General features: G+C 41.8%; 1 protein-coding gene across 2 annotated transcripts in view; it reads right to left on the bottom strand.

Moving 5' to 3' along the window:
* Window positions 1-168: 168 nt before the first annotated feature.
* The window catches only part of crim1 (cysteine rich transmembrane BMP regulator 1 (chordin-like)), a 33,369-nt gene continuing 21,949 nt past the window's right edge, over window positions 169-11,588 (bottom strand). For both annotated transcript variants that reach the window (XM_034222537.1, XM_034222538.1), the window contains 7 exons: window positions 9,686-9,807; window positions 7,818-8,036; window positions 6,214-6,429; window positions 4,912-5,133; window positions 4,047-4,169; window positions 3,523-3,701; window positions 169-2,503 (listed from right to left, as the gene is read on the bottom strand). In XM_034222537.1, coding sequence (XP_034078428.1) covers window positions 2,321-2,503; window positions 3,523-3,701; window positions 4,047-4,169; window positions 4,912-5,133; window positions 6,214-6,429; window positions 7,818-8,036; window positions 9,686-9,807 — 1,264 coding nt within the window. In that variant the 3' untranslated portion in view covers window positions 169-2,320. The remainder of the gene's footprint in view (window positions 2,504-3,522; window positions 3,702-4,046; window positions 4,170-4,911; window positions 5,134-6,213; window positions 6,430-7,817; window positions 8,037-9,685; window positions 9,808-11,588) is intronic.

The following is an 11,588-nucleotide window of genomic DNA, read 5'->3' as shown; positions in this document are numbered from 1 at the left end:
CTACTGAGATAAGAGAACGATCAGATTTAAAGCCATTTGGGACAGAACTCGAGCACCAGATGTGAATGTGAGTGAGGTTAAGAACCACTAACAGATGCCATCTTGAATGACATCACTGCACTGACATCGCTGGGGATTGTTCCTCTAAATGTCATTTGCACGGGACACTTTGGTTCACACTTTTATTTTTCAAAATAAGTGTAAATGTTACAGTTCATCTAGGAAACATTTACAGGTTTTGCAACAGTGAAATAAATAAGGTTGTATAGAATATAGCAGATAGAAATGGTAAATAGTCTACAATGTACAGCAGCTTTGGCTACCAAAAGTTCATTTTCCAAAAAAAAGACAATCTCAAACTATAGTTTAGTATTAATAAATAAAGCTATGTGAAAAAATAAATAAGGTACTCTTCTGTCCTACTAATTTAAACTACTTTTTTTTTTACACATAGAAGAACAAAGAATTGCGTAAGCTTTTACAGTCACCTCTTCTTTTTAAAGCACATGGTCATGATTCAAACAGACACAAATCTACAGAGTTACTAAAACACTTCAATATAAATTGGTCTCCAACCAATTTTGGCATCAGAAAGGTCTTTGTGTTGAGAAATTGGCAAAGGATTGAGAACTCCAAAACCTTTTCCTATGAAACCAAGGTTTGTTTTCGTAATGCTTCTCAGTTTCTATCCTCTCCCCGTTCTGATCACATTGGTACAGAGCCTGTAGCTGCAACAGCGTGTTCACTTGAGTGGTTTAACATCTCCGAGGGCTTAATATGCCTATCAAATCCCTGATTAGGAATGTTATCCCTACAAGAATCCTGCAGGGAGCTTTCTAAAAAAAAAAAAGAAAAGAAACACTGGCTCCAAAGAAAGTGCTACGTCTCTTTAACACGCTCTGTAATGTGTACCCTTGGGTAGCGTTACTAGAGAGCTCCGCTTACACTCTTCCACATCACATCATTCACTTGTATTTGAAGATGATGGGAATCATCTGACGCTGTACAACAATATCTGCTCATCTTAATAATGGGTGAATATATTACCGTTTTTAAGTTCCTGGATATGGGTTTACACAGTCATTAAATGAAATGATATGCATTAAGGCTATAGAATTAAGGCTTTAAAATGAATCATCACTAACATTCGGTGTGAGCAGAAGCTCCACACAGCTGTGAAGCGAGGCATGATATCAAAGACATTCCTCATAGGTCCAGATGAAGCGTCTGGCACCGCTATTCACTCAATAAAATGACATTCTTCCTGGATGAACATCATTACACTTTGCAATTTTAATAATGATGAAGTACGACTGAGTCCTTCTGGATGAGACAGAGTGGAAAGATGAAGGCGACTTGCTACCGTATTGCAGACACGTTTTGCAGAAGGAGTTCACAAATTCCCTTTCTGAGATTTGTGGTTTGTAGTTTTATGAATGGAATGACTCGGGTCATACGAAGGTAGAAACAAAGGCTATTATTTTGGAAGCGTGTCCTTCCTGACATTGATCGCAGGAATGTTTAGACTGGCATCTTCGAAAGGTTTCAATCTGGCCCCGCCGAGACACCCATAATAAAAACGAGAGGTGGCCAAGAACAACACTAAAACTAGTACAAATACTGTAGAAATATACAAAAACTAAGATGGAAACCACACATTGTAAAGCAGGGGGTTTGGATCTGTGGGTCTATATAAAGCCTGTTGACTTTATGATTTGGCTGCTGAACCCAATTTGATCCAACTGGATTATCAGTTCCTTTGGCCTCCCTGTTGAGGAAAATTATTACATCCATGAAGCACTGCTGGGGGGGGGCATCATTCTCGAAAACCTTCCTTCTAACTACAGCCCAAGCCCCTCTCCTAAAGCTTTTTAATGCTTCTCTTATTGCCTCAGAGTTTCAGTTTCTAAGGAGGCAATAATAAGCATTAATATTACAATGTTCACAGTCAAAGTCTGATTGTGAGGGAGGAGCCTCTGGCTGCCTCCCTCTCTGCTTTAAAGCCCGGAGTGGCTGTGTCCTTTATATGTCCATCATATGTCCATCATATGTCCATCCACCTCCCAGCATCTCACTCCACCACAACGATCCAAACACAGAAGAATATGGACACAAATTGAAAAGAAGCATAGGCCACTTGCTTTGTCTTGTAGAGCGTCCTCAGTTTCACAGACAAAAGGGTGGAAAGACAAGGCGGTGGCAGCGGCACCCAAGGTGTGTGTGCACTGTTGCACTCATCACCATGGAAACAGCAGTAAGAGAGAGTGGGAGGTGTCGGACAGCTCTGATCTGCAGAGTTTCAGAGGTGTTTCTTTGTCTTTTAGCGCCAGTCGTTGCTCAGCTTGGCCCTGGGGATGGTCATCTTGTCCCCACAGGTGGAGCTCATTTCTGGAGAGAAGTGGATGATGCCACAGTCGTTCTTCACATTCTGAAACTTGTTCTCCTTGGAGGGCTCCATGTAGACCACTGAGTTCTTGTTGACGTGCTTCTTGAGGATCACCGTCTTAGCAGAAAAAGGTGAAAGAACATAATCCCTTGTTAGTTTGAAGATATCATTCAGGTCTTAACAGCTAGAAGAAAATGTACTCATTTTTGCCGACTTGCATGAAATGGCTCCTGTATGACGTAGTTAAGGGCCATTGTAAGAGTTGCCCAACCTTTCAAAGCTGTTCTACTGCCAAAATACTACATTTTTACACAGAATTTAACTTTTGAATTTCTGAGTTATTTCTTGAAAATGTACTAGTTTAAGTTTATAGAATTTTCATTTATTGATTCCATCATGGATGAATTTAATCTCTGTATAGTTTAAAAGGGGCCCTTTTTGTTTTTGGGGGTTTACCCCTGTCGTGTGTATTTTATTAAAGGTCTGCAGAGGTTAAAATTACCTCCAGAGGGAGTTTCTTTCCCCCCCACCTTTGTTTAACTCTGCGACATAGTGACATCACTACATTACACTCGACTCTTCTATTGGCTAGCGCTTCAACACATTGTACGTGACTGGCTAAGGTGCAGGACATTTATAAGCGAATGATCAATCACAACAGAGCTGGCCAGCTAACCAATCAGAGCAGACTGGGCTCATGCAGTATTAGAAACACAAAGACCTTTTTGAACATTAAAGTATGTAAACACAGTAGAGTCACAAAATACACATTTTGAAACCTGAAAATAAGCATATCGGGGCCACTTTAAACCTAGAATGACTCATACTTTAGATTATACTCTCTGACAAATTTCGATTTTCTGACACAAACTAATTTCATGGTAGAGTCGTAGATTTTAAGTTAGACATGACCGTGTTCCACTTTAAGGTACAGCGCGAGGGGAAACTACATTAATCCTACATGTCATAACAGCTTTAGCACTAGTTGTAGCAGAAGCTGGAAGATCACAGGAAAACTCCCTGTGACCCATCCGCACATTAACACTGTTATTTAAACGAGGGAGCCTGTGTCATTTAGCACCATTTTAAGCCTTCAAAACAAGCCGATTTATGTGATCGACTGATACACTTCTCACCTTCTTTGGTGCACTGTAGCAGGACATCTGCACCCACTTCTTTTTCTTGTTGATGAGTAACGCCACCACGAGGAAGATGATGATGGCGAGGAGGAGACCTGCAAGAATCCAGGCTGCTGATTGGTAGATGACAGCCATCTCTGTTTGGCTGGGGTAGTTCTCGCCCAAAACTGGCTCATCTGTGGGACAAATTACAAAATTGAAATTGAGAACAGATTATGTCTTTGGCTAAAATCCCTGCTCATTACCTAACAATGAAAAATGAACACTTGGTGTCTCATGTTTAGCCAATGTCCATTTGTCACTAGTGTTTTATTTCAGCATCAAAGCACAATTATGAAATCTATAATTTACACTCATTTATCAAGGCATCTCAAACACCCTTTATTAGCAGAAATATGTGCAGGGATTGGCAGGGAGAGTACAAACAATGGCACCAATAACTAGGATATGGTTACATCTATACAGTGTATCAAAAGGAATATACAGAGGAGGGAGTGTGGAGTTATCCAATGAGCAGGTACCTGTATAAGCAATGATGGGTGGCACAGTGACAGTGGTTATCCACACTCTACTCTCCACTGTAGTAGGGGTTGTTGTCTTCGGGCTATTGGTGGACAACATCACCGGAACTGACGTTGTAGCTTCTGTTAAGGAGTAAAACCATTAATAATATTGCCGCTGACATTCTAGACAAACATTTCCAACTGTGCGTGAGTGTATAAACTCCCCGGTGTCTCACTGATAAGCTGTGTTTATATGAATTGTCCCCTTAACTTCCACTGTACCTCTTTGTGGAGGCATTACGTAAAAAGCTCTGTTTTCCACAGGGTGAATAACAAAAACAAAGGGCAGAGAAACGGTCACATCAGGCTGAACAATGGGAGCCTATGCCGAGGTTTTCCTCTATAGGAAAAGCTGACATGGAGCTTTGCCTTCCTGTGCCGCCACAGAGAGAGTGTCGCGGGCCGATTCAGCCGGGGACAGGAAACACGTGTGAATGTGCGGATGCCCGAGGAATGTTTTTGCTTGGAGTGGACCGTGTGTGTATGTCACATGGAATGTTGTTACGAATGATGGTGTTTGCCCATGCAGCGCCAGAGTGGCTGTGTCTAACGGACAAACACATACACATTCAGTCTGGAAACAGGCATTGCCTCAGTTACACCCTCTTTTTAACATGTAGCATTTTGAATTATAACTTTCCTAACAGCAGGCTGTGCCTTGTTAAAGTGGTACCATTTATTGTAAAAGAAAAGGCTGGTTGGAATTGCACAACATTTTAAGTTTGTGGAAGTCTTACATAAACTACCTTTAGAATTCCAAATTATGTTTATTTTTAGTGGGCTGAAACAAAGACTCTTTAATGAGACACACCTAAATACTCACCGAGACAGTGTGGGCAGCACTGGCCCTTGCGTAACACAGGCACCCTGCAGTTGGCAGCGGGACAGTGCTGAGAGAAACACTGAATGGTGCCGTTGTTGCAGGTGCAGCTGGTGCAGGCGTTGGCCTTCCAGGAGTCCCCGGCCAGCAGCACGTCTCCATCGCTGGTTATACAGTACTCCTGCTGGTTGGTGTTCACCGGCAGCAAGGGGCTCTGCGTCTCCTCTGAGGATGCACAAAAGCATAAATAGAGTTAATAACGACAATTTGTAAAACATATGGCTGTGTCCTATGTTATGCTTAATGACCTGGCAGTGCAAAGTTATAGCCTCAGATTAGCTTGTGGAAAATAGCCATTTTCAAAGAAAGAAACCTAATTTTGTCTGAGTTATAAATAATTGCTCCTAGAGAGACCTGGGTCTACATGGCTCCTGATTTATCCCAGACGTATAACATCTCAATCCACTAACAACATTGAGCTTTTAGGGCCGAGATAAGATGCTTTACTGTACGTTAAACACAAACACAAGTGACTCCATATGTCAGATGTCAGTTCAGTCGGAGGCCTTATCCCCCGCGGCCTTCGCACGACCAAAGACTTTAGTTGGCATGTGCACACTGCACTACTCTATTGTACACATACATCATAGGGCCTGTCAGTGAGAAGTGTATTATTCCCACATTCCTGGTGACCAAGCCCATACATATATCAAAGGCTGGCCTCTGACAATCTGCTTTTGTGAAGGGGAGATGCAGCGATAAGGCGGGCCGGCATTCTCAAGGAGCAGCTCTCAGGCGCAGTCATGCATTGCTGATTTGTGGGCCTCATGCTTGGGAGTGCTTGGGATATGTTGATTCTAAGTCTATGAGAAGAGGCTTCAGTGTTTGGGTACTGTTGTAAATAAAATATGCGTGTGGTTTTTTGCGCTTTCGCCTTGACATTTTTGTCAAAGTGAATTCCCATAACAAGACAAATACCACAGATCTACTCAGAATAGTTACATTCTTGCCCCTCCAGCTATAAGGGGAGTTGGATGAACCTCCGGTGTGGGCCACAGTCCACATGTGCTGCTGCCTGCCTGCAGGATCACTATGTAAACCCAACCAGTCCTGGCTAGTTTCTTTATGAGACTGTGTGCTTGACATAAAACTGCCCCAACAAAGTGCAACATGCAAGACCTTCAAAAACCACATGCCGATAGCACATCCAAAACAGATTTTAAACTTCCCGTCCCACTACCCCAACTCGTGACTCCTGCTGAGTGTTATCTGAAATGACCCCCGTAGCTTTTTTTTTAATGTTACCTTCGCATATGTGGCAACAGGTGTCCTTGTTCCTGACCGGTGCCTGGCAGAGAGCCGGGGGACACACTTCAGTGTCGCACAGCACACGTCCCTGCCTGCAGGTGCATCGTGTGCACTCGTCCAGGTTCCACGTCTCCCCCTCCACATAAAACTCCCCCCCAGGTGCTCTGCACACCACCATGTCCATCCCTTCTGGTTGACCGCTGCCTGACTCATCTACAAAAAGGGAAGAAACAAAAGGAAGCGGTCACGTGTGCGCTATCAAATTCAAACATTCATTTAGGCCATTACAATAACTGCTGCAGGATGAAGTGAAGCAACCATCTTGAAAGAGAAAACGGAGTCATAGGTTACTGGAATAAAGATGCATGGGAGGCCGCTTTCCATTAAAAAAGAAGCCGTGGGCAATTTAGGGTGGTGTGCAAGCTGTGTTTTGACACTAGTTTAGTTGAAAACATCTTTCTGTCCAGCAGAGTAGCAGACATCTGTGAAGAGTTAGCCTGTTGTCCCCTGACTGCAAAGTGTGTGTAGCTTCTGAAAGTTGTAGACATTCTTTCACTCCTAAATATTTGAACAGCCAACTGAGTCACTCCTCCATAAATATCCCGCATGAGTTGGAGGGTTGTGGATAAAAAAAACGTGTAGGCGTGGATTAGTGTGCTTTCCATTCAGAGAGGCAGACAGAGACTGTATGTTTAAGTGGCCAACAAGTCTAAAGCCTCAAAGATCTAAAGCTGTTAAATGAACTGTACACTGGGACTGTACACGGTTTGTGTGTGTGTGTGTGTGTGTGTGTGTGTGTGTGTGTGTGTGTGTGTGTGTTGAATTACACTTATATTTATAAGTAATTGGTTGTCTAAGTGAGTCCTAGAAATGTTAACAAATGTGACATATTATAAGTTGCTACATGTGGAACCTTGATTCTTTTTTATTGGTGATGGCTTTACAAAAATCAAAAAGAACAAACCACTGTCTTTGATAGAGAGTAGTTTCCAAATGAGGAAAAGATCATAAGAGATCCTTCAGCTGATTAAAAACTTGGGTGTCATTTTGGTATTTTTGACCATTCAATTACTGGTTTAAACACAAAAACTTGTTACAGACTTGTTAAAATGTTCCACAAATCTTCAAAAAATCTGAATTTATTCCAAATTAATGTATTTGTATAGGCATGCAAACAAAAAGTCATAGTATTGTACGTTCTAAAAATATGAATCAAAGTAGTATGCCATAAAAATGTACAAAAAGTAATAGATACAATGTAATACAGTTTCAGAAAAATATACATTATAGTATGACATCATTCATAAAAATATCACAAAAGTCATAGTATAGTATTCAATGAAACATTTCATTGAAAAAAGTCAGGCATAACAAATAATGAGAATAAATCTCATGAGCATTCATTTCCTAGTCATTGAGTCATAGGAAATGTCGGAAAAAAAGAATAGAATCAAAAATCCTTATAACCTAATTACCAACAGGAATAATGGCCAAAACTAAAAATAAGATTTACAGTTATAATATCCAGGAATAAACCTTTAAAACCAATGTCATCTCTTAAAACTTGATAATGAATAAAGTAACATAGGAATGGCACATACCTTCACATGTAGGACAGCACTGGTCCGGCCTCACCACGGGACTAGAGCAGCTGGGCACGCTGCAGGATATGAGCACACACATCTCCCTCCCTGAGTGGCAGTAGCAGTCCCGACAGCCGTCGTGCCAGCCGTCCCCCTCCTCGTACCTGTTCCCATTGGAGGTGAGGCAATAACTGGGCATCGGGGCCAGGGCAGTGGTGCTTGGGAAGTGGCCACTTTCTAGGGACACAAACATGAAAAGCACAACAACTTGTTGACTTGTGGGAAAGCTTTGCAAAATTACAGAAAGCTACATAGCCTGCTATGGCTCAGGGATCCTGTAAATCTGCTGTGGACATTTCATTAAGTACATTTATGATTCACAGTAAAATGAGCCAGTATTATTGTTTTGGGTCCAATTTCATTCATTCAGTGAGAGCTAAGTGGGTTTGGTTCCTTAAACTGGAACCTTCACAAATCAAGGATATTTCATCTTTCTTTATTGTGTATTTATGTCCATATAACCAGCTTACAGAGCTTTATAAATATCCAACAATTTGTAACTGACAAAAAAAAGTTGTAGCAGAGGGACACATTGTTAGCCCTTATAAACGGGCCTAGGTTGCCAGTACCTGGGCCCCAGCATGTGTTAAACTCTTAAAGTATGTATGATTCCACTGAGATCAGGAACAAACACACTGAACCGTACAATGCAGAGTTCAAGCAGATGTTTTATTTCTTTATCCTCTTCCATTTAAATCTTTAAAACACACAAACTTTTTTTGGAAGTATATATTTGTGTTTCCCATCCCTGAATATTTCAACAGTCCACAGAGAACCTGATTCAAGAGTTTCAAACAGCAGGTAAACAGCAGTTTATAGGTCTGTGTTTGTGGAGCAATGCACTGATCACCTCCCCATACAGGTAGGCCACAAGTATATTTGAAGCTAAAATATTTATAATACAGCTAAACTGGAAAAATAAACACATCACATAAATATCACCTCTGCTTTTAACTTAAGGGTTGGGGGAATCTAATTAGAGTTGCACACACAGCCCCCTGGATAAAAATAAACACCAATAAGAACCAAAACAAGCAAACACAAAGTCTCCTCAGCAGAGCAGCAGAAGGTCACAGGAAATCAAAGCTGCAGCTTAGTGGCAGAAATTCAACTCTGCTTACAGAGCTCCCCTATCTCCTTCCATCTGCTACCCTTTACACCGCTTACAGTTAAGACCTTGTGGTGGAACTGTAGCTGTGGATCAGGAGCCAACTCTTGATATGTAACTCTTAAGAAGTACCTATGATTAATGTATCAGGGATTATCAATCCTCCATTGATACATTGACTGTTTGTTTGATTTGTTATGTACCTTTCATTTATGTGTTTTGGGCTGAGACTAAAAAGGTTCATCCACTGAGGAACATGAATATCCAGGATGAGCTCAGGTGTAGTTAGAAATCGTTAATCATTATTAATATCCTCCTGGGTAAAACCAAAAACAACTTTCCTGGATATCACGCAGTGTACTAGGAAAGGTTACTAATATAATGTACTACCTAGAATTGATTCACTTTAAATAATTGGGTGCAGAATTAAAATACCTAAAAGCGCATCTGACAAACAAAGAGAAAGAGCCGATGTACTTAATTCCTTCAGCTTGGTTAAGTGAGTACCAAACAGAGAACGGTTATAAGTGGACACTTTTCAAACTTCGATGACATGGCAAGGGCATATAACAAATTAACAGTTTCCTATCCGACTGTTATATAAAATAGAATACACTTTATTGTACAATGTGTGATGAAAGCATCAGTGTCATTATCCCCACATTGTTATCACATTATTGATATCAAGGTATAAGGGGAAAGAGGTATTGTCACCTACCTTTACACATGCAGATGGAGCAGCCCTTCCTGTTATGGCGATATCCCTCACTGCAGTGCTTGTCACAGGTGAAGGGGGGACACTTGACACAGCGACACATCTCACAACCATGCTTGTTCCTCCTGCGGAGCGATACAGATACACACTATGAAGCAACCACATGGGAAAAACTAAATTACTGGAATAGCAGATCAGGAAGTAAACAATACCCCTCCCATGGAGCTATTTTAAAGATCACGTTGCGACGGATATTTTCTAGATGAACAGAGGTCTGGTGTTGTGATTGAGTGAAACCCAGATGCTCAAGTCTGGTATAATCAACATCTGGACCTGCTTTGCCCTCGCTATATTAGCCGACTTTGAAGAAGGTCAAATAAAAAGGCCGACATGTGAAATCCCTGTTGTTTGCACATCATACCGACCCAGAGACTCTGGAAGGAGGAATCTAAAGCCAACTCAGATGCTTTCAATTCACCCTGCTGCCATCCTTATTGCAACAGAAGCCTTTGGCGGACACATAAGAGCAGCAGAGATAAGGGCTAATGCAGGCACGTTGATTGCTAAGTACAGAAAAAAGACAAAAATAGAGGGCTATGGCCTTCTGAATGCACTGCCCCATTTGCTGCTGCAAAAGTGCACACTTCCCAGCTGTTGGCTCATATTCTCTTATCTTATCTAAAAGAGACATGTCCTCACAAACAAAGAAAGAGCTGAATGAAGTGCTGAGGCTATAAGTAGGCTGTTTGGATCCAATGACCTGCCTAATGAAACATTGATGGGCTGCAGGTTGCTAAATTGTGAAAAACACAGATGAAAAAAGGAGCAGTATCTACACTTATCTCGTCCTATAGACACCCTCTTTATCTCACACTCTCAGCCTCACGCAGCTAGCATCCCTCTCTAGTGTCTGGGTAAGTGATGATACCCAGCAGTGGCCTCATTAGGCATGGTTAATGACTATTAATCTTCATATGCCAAGGCAGCATAAAAAAAAGACCCCTCCAACCCACAGACGGTGCCGTGTCCCATGAAGAGCACGAGCATCTCCAGCTCTGCAAACACAGGAGCCTATCTATGCTGAAGCAGCAATAACAGCCATTGAAACAACATTGCGAGGGCTCGGCCAGTGCCTCACTGTACAAATACAGAGACACAGAGTGCTGCGACCTTAGAGCGGGGCTTTGTTTAAAGATGGTGTGTGGAATGCCAAGCAGCGCTCTGGGCTCCAGGGGGATCGAGGGGCTTGGGGAGGCACCGGGGGCCCCGGGGCCCTGGGACTGCTGGCTCGGCACAATTTCCAGTGTGCAGCAACTGTGATGACCAGAATAATTCATTTCATGGCCTGTGAGGTCACAGCGATGATTTTGAGCAATGAAGGATTGAAAACTTTATTCGTAAAACGTGCCTTGAGAATGCCCTTCACCTGGAGCGTAAACAGTGTTTAGCTCATTGTTACACTCAAGTTTACATTCAGCCTGCTTTGGAGGCTTTCAGTTTGGGATATGTACAGTACATACTCCTGGGATGTCATCAATAAAACAAGCATAAACACAGAGATCCTTTATGCCTTTTGTTTCTTCGTGGTGGCTGCATGCAGCGGTCCTGTGTGAGGAGACAGACCTTGATATAGGGCTGCTCAATTAATCGTATTTTAAATCGCGATTATGGCTTGCAACGATTACGAAAACAACGTAATCGAAATAAAACGATTACTTTTTTCTAGGGCCGGGACTCGATTAAAAAAATTAATCTAATTAATTAGAGGCTTTGTAATTAATTAATCGAAATTAATCGCATTTTTAATCACATATAAATATTTGACCTGAGAACAGTGAGAAGCAATTTTTTTCACATGGATTTTAGTATACCATTAGGCGCATTCACACCGCAGTACTTTTCCCAC

The sequence above is a fragment of the Gymnodraco acuticeps genome, unplaced genomic scaffold (assembly GCF_902827175.1).
Source record: "Gymnodraco acuticeps unplaced genomic scaffold, fGymAcu1.1, whole genome shotgun sequence".
NCBI lineage: Eukaryota > Metazoa > Chordata > Actinopteri > Perciformes > Bathydraconidae > Gymnodraco > Gymnodraco acuticeps.
This window is presented reverse-complemented; position numbering and strand designations above follow the sequence as displayed.